This window comes from Plectrocnemia conspersa, unplaced genomic scaffold, assembly GCF_051122295.1.
Source record: "Plectrocnemia conspersa isolate PC_06_02 unplaced genomic scaffold, ASM5112229v1 ptg000012l, whole genome shotgun sequence".
Classification (NCBI taxonomy): Eukaryota; Metazoa; Arthropoda; class Insecta; order Trichoptera; family Polycentropodidae; genus Plectrocnemia; species Plectrocnemia conspersa.
The window spans coordinates 13,461,920-13,473,568 of NW_028277176.1; the positions used below are offsets into that span (position 1 = coordinate 13,461,920).

At 30.1% G+C, this 11,649-nt stretch overlaps 1 protein-coding gene across 1 annotated transcript in view; it reads right to left on the reverse strand.

Moving 5' to 3' along the window:
- Myo10A (unconventional myosin 10A) overlaps positions 1-11,649 on the reverse strand; it is a 110,604-nt gene that overhangs the window by 34,412 nt on the left and 64,543 nt on the right. Inside the window, exons 16-18 of the mRNA XM_088200321.1 lie at positions 11,372-11,604; positions 9,928-10,167; positions 9,615-9,854 (exon numbers count right to left, since the gene is read on the reverse strand). Coding sequence (XP_088056447.1) covers positions 9,615-9,854; positions 9,928-10,167; positions 11,372-11,604 — 713 coding nt within the window. The remainder of the gene's footprint in view (positions 1-9,614; positions 9,855-9,927; positions 10,168-11,371; positions 11,605-11,649) is intronic.

Genomic DNA, 11,649 nt, shown 5'->3' on the forward strand with positions numbered 1-11,649 from the left:
TTTTGTCATTTTTATTTTTTTATACAACGTAAATCCTCCATATAAATATCTTTGATGAACCGAATCAAAATTTTGACTATCCATATAGGTTCTGAGATATTTTTATTTGAAAAAAAAAATGTACTGGGCTTGGATTTATCCAAAAACTTATCCATGACAAACCTCTCGACGTTGTTTATTACTCTAAATTATATTTGCGTTAACACAGTCAGTTCGAGAGAGATCCATTTCATCATTATTTATAATTGAGAAAGGGATGACAAGTGGGTTTACGTTCCTACTATTAGCTCTAAAGCACACCAATGTCCTCAATTCCTCGATTTCAATTTCATTTTTGGCACCTAACGCATGCAGCGTATTCAACTGACTAATATTTTTGTAACCGTTTCATACATAACATTTCTGAACACTTAAATTTGTTAAATAAACACTAACATTCATTATTTAACCTAGTTGCCAAGTTTCTTAGGAAAACTATCTATATTACATACTACAAAAAATTTGTGATATTTATCCCTGAAACAAATACCCCATAGCCTAATAAAAATATATTCGATATTTTTATTTAATCATGATGTCGGATATAAAAACTATTTTTAAGTCGATATATCGCATTTCAGCAACTAAAGGGTTAGACGCATATTAAAAGAAATTGTTTCTAATTTTTTTAAATAAGCTCTTTAAATGGCCTATCATTTACTTTATTTTTTTTAACGCCACTCCTTCCTACAGTCATTTCAATAAAAATAAACTAGTTCCTGATCAATTTCAGCATAAGTTTCTCCCTTTGAACAGAAGAAACTGATCATTTTTAGCAGCAGAAATAATTTACATGGGTTATTTCGTTTTCTGCATTGGAGTGATTCTAAGATACGCGGAACGTAAATAATCGCTACCTCCCCTATTTGTTTCCTTAAATTGATTAGTAATGTTGGAGACTATCAATATTTACCTGACCGCGACTGTCACTCACGACAGCTCGAATAGGAGGTCGGGCCTGTCTTTAATTCACTTAAAGCTACCTTTACCACCCTTATTCGACTAGGTAAGTATCTTAGTTGCTAATGGGCCGAAACATTTGAATCTTAATTATTTTTTGTAAGTGATCCATTGCAACATAGCAGGCCCAATGCCTTACAATAGGGTAAACACAATCAATAACTACTAAATAAACAGTGAGACATCAGATTGAAATGAAAGATTACCATCAGTAATTATAAATTATTTTGGCGACATGAGTCCGTTACGCCAGTGTTACCAGAGTGCTGTCAATTTTTGGCCATAAAGAAATCTAAATAAATACATATATAAATAGCCCCCCTAAACTATTATTATATGTCACTGTGCGCAGCCTAGCTTAATTTTATTTTAATTATTCATTCGTAAGATTAAAAAAATTAAGTAAAACCAACCACATGATGATCGATTGCCATTATAATTATATACTGGTCTTCAAAATACGATAAAAATTGAAAAACTTGATTCGAGCCCAGGTCTTTCAGATATTAGTCATAGACTTATACCACTGTTAAATTGTGCTGGTTTATACAGCTACTAAGCGATGACTCGCGGACATTTTAAACACACACGTCAAGCACTAATTTGCTACGATTAAGATCTATAAGTTCTGCCACGTCACGTACGATATCTGTTCATTGAAAAATGCTTCGTTTACGTATTATACATTTGTTAGTTGGATTGTTGAATTAGATGCTATTCTTCTGCTGTTTAGTGTGTAAATTTATTTCAACTATTCACACTTGATGTACGTATGCAATAGATTCGCTAGAGTGAACATTTTCTAGTGTTTCTCAAAAATTCGAAAGTGACAATATTCCCAAAATATAATGCCTCATATACATTCATAGTGCGCTGCGTTTTATTCGAGATTAATTCACATTCATTATGTGAATATACACGTATCGCGAATTCAATTGATTATACACACATTAGCATATTTTAATCATCATCAACCATCGCGAATGATCATATTGCACAACACACGCCATACACATTGCAAATTGCTAGTACGGATGTTCGCTTATTATGCGCAGACTTTTTGTTGTGTGCTTTATATAACATGCGAACGTACTGTTATTATTATGTGCATTATTATCATGATGCGTGTTCGCCGCATGAGTTTTGTAACTAATTTATGAAAATTATATTTGGTGGTTGAACCCGAGTTGTTAAAAAGAGTGAATGTTACAATTTCGGTTGCCGGAAAAAAATTGATCCGGAAGAACACAACAACTTTCTACGCTACGCTATTTGCGAAATTGAATGAGCCTAATTAACGCAAGGGCTATTTTAAGTTATGAATACGATATAATTAATATCGTAATTGGTGTTTGCTAATTAATAAAAAAATCGTTACAAAATTATTAATATAGTACACAATTTCAGTATGGATATATACATATATAATATGAATACAAAATTAATGCTAATCTTGTAGATTAGCAATTCTTTAGAAATTTAACCTCTTTAGAATCACTTTAAAAACGGTATATTCGAAAATAGCCTAGAGTTTGTATTTGTTTGTTTATTTATAATAAGCTTGACTTATTTTAAAAAGTACATACTATTCTAAATTAGGGATGGAGCATTTTAAAGAAGCTTTGTAATATAATGTATTTGCCTATACAATATAAATATGATATAAACATTAATTTATATAATATTTACATTTAGTTCAATTTTAACGTTTTTTCTATTCACGTGTAAGTTTTAAGTCTAAATGCTGTATATAATTGTATTTAATTCATATTTTCCACTCTATTATTAATAAAATTATTGTAAATAATGTAGACATACACCAATTTTTATCATTAATTATTAAAATTTTATATTTTAAACTTACAGATTATGATTGATTGTCTGAATTAGTGTTACACTATATTACTAGTAAAAATAATATATAATGTGTAATACCTTATTGGTTTAAAAATCAATGTAAAAATTATCCATGAAATATAGAATTTATTCATAATATGCCAAGTGGGAATAATATTGTTGTATTTTATAAAATTAAGCAGTATGCTAATAAACAATTTTAGTACTAATACATACACATAAATTTAATAAACTTTATGTTAATTTTATATTATTGTTATACGCTGTAACGTCTTGGGCAAGCGCCTATTATGTTACAATAGTGGATTTATAACAGTAAATATAGTATTAGATACGAATGAAATAAAAGTTTAATTAATTCATTTAATTTTGAAATACAATTAGTTTAAGTTCTATGGTTTGACTCAACTAGCACGGTACTCTACCTATACGCTATTACAGCTACTAAACCTAATATAAAATAGCATATACTAACAGAGTTAATATAATAAATATTATTACCGAATAACTAAGCCGTTTGCTTTTGAGCAATAAAAAAATAGTAAACGGTTAAAATATACATTTTTTTTTCTGTAGTAAAAAATCATCAATTATTAAATACAACCATATATCCGCTTGTTAGTTTATAATATAGAACCTTACATTTGTTTTATTAAACTATATGTTACGAAGGAAGCACTGCAAATATATTTATTATATTACCGTAAGTTTCCGCGCTTCGATGCACTTTATAGTTGCATATTATGATAACGTCATTTATGCACATTGTTATCGCTCTTCATCGTCTGGAACGTTCGTTTCCAGTTCGTCTAGCTTATGGATAAATATGAAATATGGTTAATAAGTTATTTGTGCCTCAATGTTCGGATGAGATAAAAAAAAACTCAAAAATGCGAACCATGAAATTAAATCAATCAGGCCGTTAAAAAAATTGTGAATAAGAAAGATGAATCAATATTTTCTCTCTTTATCTAGCTCCAAAAATGTGGTTTATTAATTGTAGATATTAATGATATCTAAATAAATTATTTTGTATTTTTTACATGATTAAAACATAAAAATATATCAAATAACTAAACGCAAATTAAAAGCAGTTTCTCAGAGAGAGTACAAAATGTAATCTTACTTATCGGTAAAACGTCAAAAGAAAACAACGAACGTTTAGAGGTTGCCTATGCAAGCCTGCCGATATGGGGGGGAGGGGAAAAATTCGGGGGGCCTGTTTTCCTTGAAGGGTGCAACTTTGGAAACAATCATAGTATGAATATATTTATAAAAAAAAATAAAAAGCGACCTCCAATAATGAATCTGAACTAAACTACAGTTGTTTGAGATGAACCTATATACTGATATATTTCAGGTATAAGTTCCTTTAGCCCTTTTTATACATAAAGAATAAATAAAAGGAGCGAACATTGCCTACAAAAGCACACACTTTATAGGTAGTACTTTCACAATAAACGTTGTTATTTAAAGGCACAGATTGTATTTTTTTGACGCGGCTCCGTTTGTGTTAAAATTAGCCCAAAAATTATTGTCTACTTTATTACCTTTTGAACCTTAAAAAAAAATTAGGCATGGGAGGAAATATTCAACGAATGTAAATTAGTAGCAGTAAATTTAGGTATTCGATCTATAATTTTCAGATCGAGGAAATAGGAAGAAGCCAAGAAATAACGAAAAATCAATAACATCATCAGCTGATTTATATAATATAAATTTACTGTTTCTATAGATTGTTTTATCAGTAATTTGACAACTAGATTTAATGCTGAAAAATAAATAAATAATACATTTTACTTCATGTGCTTATTACTAAATGAAAATTAAAAAAACAGTCTCGAATCTATCACGAAAATATTTTTTTAAATATGTCACTTTAGTAAAATCATATCGGAATACATTTTCATCAGTAGATAAATATTTTCACCAGTGAAAATATAAATTATCTGGCAGATGCTAGTAAAATTATATGATTTCCACTTTTCTATATGTAGTAATATATATATTTACATACTTGATGTATTATATATTATAATTATATTTTCACTAATTAAGGTTTAATACTAAATAATTTAATTAAGATCATAAAAAATACAGACGAATAACATATTTTTAGATTTGATCAAATCTAGTCCCGCAATATTTATTCTGTACCAAATTTTAAGTTTGATAAAAAAAAATAGACATGCAAAAGCCATATAAAATATTGCATTCATCATTGAATAAGTAGTTTTTATATATATACTCAATTGAACTACATACATTTTGAATATGCTTTTTCCATTAGTAAGAGAAAGGGAAAATTTTGTAAATAGAAAACAGCATTAAATAATGCATATTTTTAATCTATATCATAAAATATGTATTTTTAAACCTTTATATTATATTATGTGTTAGCCAATTTGACCAATACAAATTCATAATACTCTACTAGAAATTAAAATAAGTATTTTCTACCACCAAGGTGTTGAAATTAAATATATTTTAGTAACTCATCCAAATCTTTCATTTATGAAATTGAAAAAAACATTGATCCATATTCTTCAAGATTTAATTTAAAATGTGATCTATTATTTTTAAACAGATTTAATTTAAGTTGAATTTAGACAAATTTAAGGTTAGTTTAGTGTTTAAAAAATACATAGGAAGTACAGTTTTTATTCATTAAAATTAACCTTGAAAATTTGTCTGACATTACTTGAGCCACTGAACTGATACATATACTGATTGGAACAAAGCTGAACACAATATTTATATCTGTGTCAAAAGTGCCAATTTTATAACGAATATCACTCATTGTTTCACGCACCGTTAGCGTTAACGGTTACGTTTTTGATCATAAAACCAAAACTGTAAGTATCCACGAAAAATTACGGCGTGAAAGTCGAAAGTTTTCTATATGACTTGAACGAACGGTCACTGCGCAAACCTAGTCATCGCCGCAATTGCGAAATTCTGATTAAAATTAATTTTCGCGCTATGCTAATCGGCTAGAAACGATGCCGCGAATGTCTATTTAATTGAATCAAAGTCTATCTTAATAATGGGATCGTTTACTTGCAAGATATCTATGTATCTACAAACGCACAGATGCAATAACTCGGTTAAATCCGCTTGTCGATGAACTGAACCAACCAGACTGGATTTACAGAAAACGAACCGCAGAACTTTGCACTTCAAACATATATGGATATGCCATACTGTTACGCGGATCTCTCCAATCTCTCTTGCTATACTTTCAGCGCGAATGGTTAAAAAAAACATTGATACTAACTTGATTTTTGGTCGTTTTAGATCTCATGTTTCCGCACAATGTGTGCTGTGAAATTTATGGTTTATAGTTTGAACTGTGCTTAAACTTAAGACACAGAGGACGATATGAACCAAAACGTTACGAAAGGCTGGACACCGAAAGAGTAATGATGGAAAAGCGCTCGGTTCACACTAAACGATACATTTTTTTTACTAATGACACTTTTACGATGTGCCCGGAAAATGTCGAGATCATTTGGGTTTAATAGCGGTTGCTTGGAATTCTCATAAACTGGCGTCAATCATTAGACGTTTTTAGAATGCTCTTGATTGAATGGGTGCTATGAGGATCTTTTTGAACTTTGGCAATCATATCTATCAAAATATGTGTATTACTTTCTATCTTTTCGCATTTAGTAGAGTAAGGTAAAAGTGTGAAATACACATATTTTTGACTCCATGTATGGTGGGTCAGCAAAACTGTGGCGAAATGCGTCGAGTAACTTTAAAACCACGCAGTGTAATTTTCTTGATGTAATATTTTGACTTTCAAAACCCTAATAATATATTATCCACCGAAATTCTTAGATAATATTATTATTGATATCTACCATAGCGAAATTTGAGGAATCTAATGTGAAGCGATTTCAATTATTAATAATATAATATTAAATTAGTAATACAGGGCCGATCTAAAGATTAATTGCTATGCTATTTTGCATGTAAATAGTATAATAAACATATTTGATGACTCCAAAGTCACTTTGAACTTGAAAAGTCATGGACTCGTGATCATCTGAAGGTGATTTTTAAAAATCCAATTAAATCGCACAGTTATATCAGCGTGACGAGCGAATTAATAATACCTAAATATTTATATATCATAACATATACTTATACATACATACATATACATGTATATATTATAGAAAAATATTTTTTCGCACGATACATCATTTGTAATTTTTCACACTTTTCGCTTGTTATATGTACATATACACATGTATAGTATCAAATAAATAATAAAAAAAACATAATACACATGGAACGAATGATAATGACAACAATACAAAAACTCGCATTTACAGTGTGTCGTCGTAGAACGGATCGTTAAATTGAATTCGGTTCAATGGCGGCTTTCGATCACTAATGAACGTTGTTACGTTGGATGGATAGAGTATAACGCACGAAGAAGCCGTTTAACGAGCCGGCTATAATTATTAGCCACAGACTAAAAATCAAACATGCTAGAAAAATATATACTTTCACGAGTGCCATTCGCGATTTTTGATATGAAGCGCAATTGTTAATGTAAAGAGAGTAAACATGTGGAAATATGTTTTATAATAAATTAATTTGTGTATATTTATCGTTTTAACGACCCTTGCACGCAACATGATTCCTACCCCTGCTGCTGCCATGTAATCTTAGACCATAACGCTTTTACTGTATTTATAACACATATACAGAACAATAATATTTATTCAATAAAGGCCAATAGGCTTTCAACCAATCTTCAAGTGTCCAGTCTTGGTGTTACCGATCCATTCCAGCATTTTTATTTTTCTGAAAGCAGCGGTTTATGTAAAGCTTTCCAACATTTGAGTATTATTTTTTTATTTTTTTACTTGCCGTTTGCGATAAATTGAGCATATGGTAGACATTTTATAAGTCAGTTTTATGCTATATATACTCTTTCAACCCTCCTGGGCTATATGCGTGCGCGTATATTTTAGTAAATGTTTTTATCCGTGATCTTGTGTCACGAAACGAACAAGAAGATTTGGCTGAACTCTTGGACTCCGGTGACTTTTTGTGACTTTTTGGCGTGGAAGTGGAAAGCAACTGCTTCCTCGGCTTGGTCGATACTCGTAGCTCCGCATGGTGTGAGCTCCAATAGACTCTCTTTTATTCCAAGACGATGTTCCTGACAGAAGTGAATTCGTCGAAGTCTTTCACCTTTCCTTCACAATCGTCATGCCAATGCGATGATTCAGGCGGCAACAGAATATTTATAATTGTTTAATAAGTAGTTGGACTATATGCGTATGATGATTCAGAAGTTAGTTAATGCGGTCTGAGATACATTCAACTGCACTATACGCTGAGCATTTGGCTCTATATTTTGGCATCAATCATATCCCTTGTTCATGTCCTATTTTAATGGATAGACGACTTAAACAGATGATTAAATATCTGATCCACACGAGCTTTTGTATGTTGTTAACGAGAGAAAAAGTTATTCTTAATAAGTCATAAATAAATAAAACAATTAGTTTTAAAGGCGTTTAGCAAGTCTATGTGACAGAATTTTTTGCAACGATCACGTCGGGTGGTCCCCACAGTACCTAATTCAAGCTAATTTAATTAGAACATTAATTATTTACTGATGTTAAATTATATTTTCTCATTACTCTCCAATTACATTATGTTTTTTTGCATTAATGAAATATTTATATAATATTTAAAATAAATCAATAATATACAAAGTAAATAAAGCCAAATAAGAAGATAAACATGCATTGGAAACGAGTGATAGATTTTTTTTGGACTTTAATTATTTTAAAACCACGTAAAAAAGGAACAATTAAAAAAATGTTGCTATTGTATTCGAGCATCGTATTTTAAAACTAACTGATCATTTTTTTGTTTGAATTATTGTCGGTTATAAATACCTAAAAAACATGGGTTCGAATCCCATATGGATTCTAGGGTTTTTCAATTTTGGGATTTTTGCAGACACTGATTATTTCACTCGAGTTGTCATCTGCATATTGAATACATCATAATACATGTAACAAAAATAAACTTGGGGCGCATATTTGGGAATGACTGTGTCGGTGAACAATGCATAAATCAGAGGGTATCAATTTACCCAGGATTGAGTTTGCGTACACAGCAGTTTTTATTTGTTAATCACATCTGAAAGTTGCCATTCATTTTCATAAAGGCCGCCGCCTAAATCTTTATCTAACATTTAATTGTCCGTTTTTATAAATGTAAACTAGTTAAAAATGTTATAAAAAAAATAATGTTAATAATAAGTTATTTGCTTTTCTTTTTAAATATTGATCTTTAATGATAACTTATAACTAAGTAGTTAGAAAACTATGTTTTGAGATAAAAATAAATCTAAAGTTAATGTTCTTATATGGTACTATATACAATATGGAAAATTGTGTGAGAGAGCTTATAATTAAATAAGTATATCACTTTCGCAATGATTTCCATTACAAAATTATAGTACATGATCAAATATGATCTAGTGAAAGCCATATGCTCAATCGGTTTAATTACTGATAAGCATACCCTAGGCAAAAATAATCACTGTCCTCCAATGTCCCATCATTGTTCTGGTCAAGACCGCACGGGCGTAATTATCAGCGTAATTGCTCATTTCGTTTCACGGTCTAAATGCTGCCATCAAAAAGCAGTTACAGTATCAAGCGACCACGAGCACAATGGGGGAACACACAAAAAATATTCATAATAGTTTTCCTCACCTGTCTATCTTCGATGCGGAATTTATCGATCATCAGGTGGATTCTGTGAGCGTGCGGCGTGTGGAGAGCCAATCTTGCACCGCCAGCGATCGTCAATAAAAGGGATGAAGGCCGGGGAGCGGCAGACGCAACCACTTGTGATAAAGGAGCTGCTCTCACCGTACTGAGCCTCGATCCTCTGCCACCTCTTCCCAAAACCACACCCCAATGGGATATGGCTAGTACTGATACTTCACTCAACTGCTCAAAAAAAATTATGTTATATTCATATTTTGTTAAATGATATTTTATGATAGTATGTATTGTTGTTTACCTGTGGTGCACCTTCAACTACAAACAGTCTTGCAAAATAAAATGGCCAAGAACGAGCCATTTCCAAAACGCGTCGAAGAACATGAGCACGATGTCTCGGTTGTTGCACTCCATTTATCACTTGACCAGGATCGACATCAGATATAGATACTCCTAAGGAGCGAAGGGCAGCTGCTCCAGAACGTAATTCGTTGGATGATAGTCTGAATGTTGGATTGGATCCCAAAACATCGTTTACCACCTTAAATATTAATACACGATTATGGATTAATAAATATTGTCCATTATACAAAGTTATTTTAAGCTATGTTATGTACTACTCTCTCAAATTAATTTTATTATGTTATCATAACTTAATTTGCTTGATTAATAAGTCAAACTATCTTAGTTGTTTAAATTATGATATTTTTTTACATACATTTAATAATACAATATAATTTGATTACATATAACATGAGCTTTGAAGGTTTTAGAAAGATTAAATTATTTTTCAAGATTTTCCTAATCTCACATAATCATACAAATATCGTATCGAAGAATATAAAAACCCTAAAGTTTCGTCATTTATGACACATAATTTTTTTATTATTTATAATAAATACTTGTATAGTAATTGTGTTATTTATAAAATGCTCGAATATTATCCTATATAATAAAAAATATACTGTATATAAATTGTATTTCATAAAATCAGACAGTATGTTATTAATAATGTATATTTTTTTTATATAATATAATATATACACGTAGATCTATTATTTAAATAAGAAATAATAAAATAATAGATATTATCAAATTTTATAAAAAAAATAGACTTTTAGCTCAATCGATTATGATGCATGTAACATTTTATGAAAACAAACTGTATGTTAATATTATATAAAAAATTAAATATTTATTTCTTTTACAATTTTTTTACATATAAACATAAAAAAATGTTAGCCAAGTTTAAAACCATTAATAAAATATTTTTTACTTGACAAGAAAAACAGTAGTAGTGCAGGAAGTGGTGCCATAGTGCAACCCATAGACTTTTGACCGACGTGAAGTATGCTATGCCATGACAAATTCTTTCTCTAGTATCCTACTGTTAAGAAGAGTAATTTGTATGATAAACACAGTTTTTGCTGTGTAACAGATCAAGCTAGCCACTAGTGTAATTAAAAATAATATGGTTTTAAACTTTGCTAAATTTATTAATTAACAATTTCATTTTTTTTATAGCATACTACCTGCTTTTACATAAATAGAATAAAGAAAATGTATACAATATTTTCATTTAGTTCTTAATGTACGAAAGCGTCTTTATTTCATTAATGAATATATTTGTTAATTTTTCAACAAGTATTATACTAGTATTTTAAAACTAATGAAAGCTTATTTTTCTTTTGAAAGCTTCAGTTAAACTTAGTTTATAAGAAAAAAATAAAAATACAGATTCTTACTTGGCAAAATATCAAATGCATCAATGCAGGTGACGACACTTCTTCTAAAGGAGTGAAGAGTTCTTTTCTCACGCGTAACTTCCAAGGGACACGATTGTAAGTGAGCCTAGCTACTGGCGTCGGAGGCAATAAGCGACTCAATGTTCCATTGGTTTCAATATTTTCAATATCTGAATTAACTTTAGCAGTGGGTAGCGGCATCACTGGTTCCAAAAATCCTGGATATTCATCAACTAAAATGATTAATGAAGCAAAAAAATTAAAACCACATTCTTATT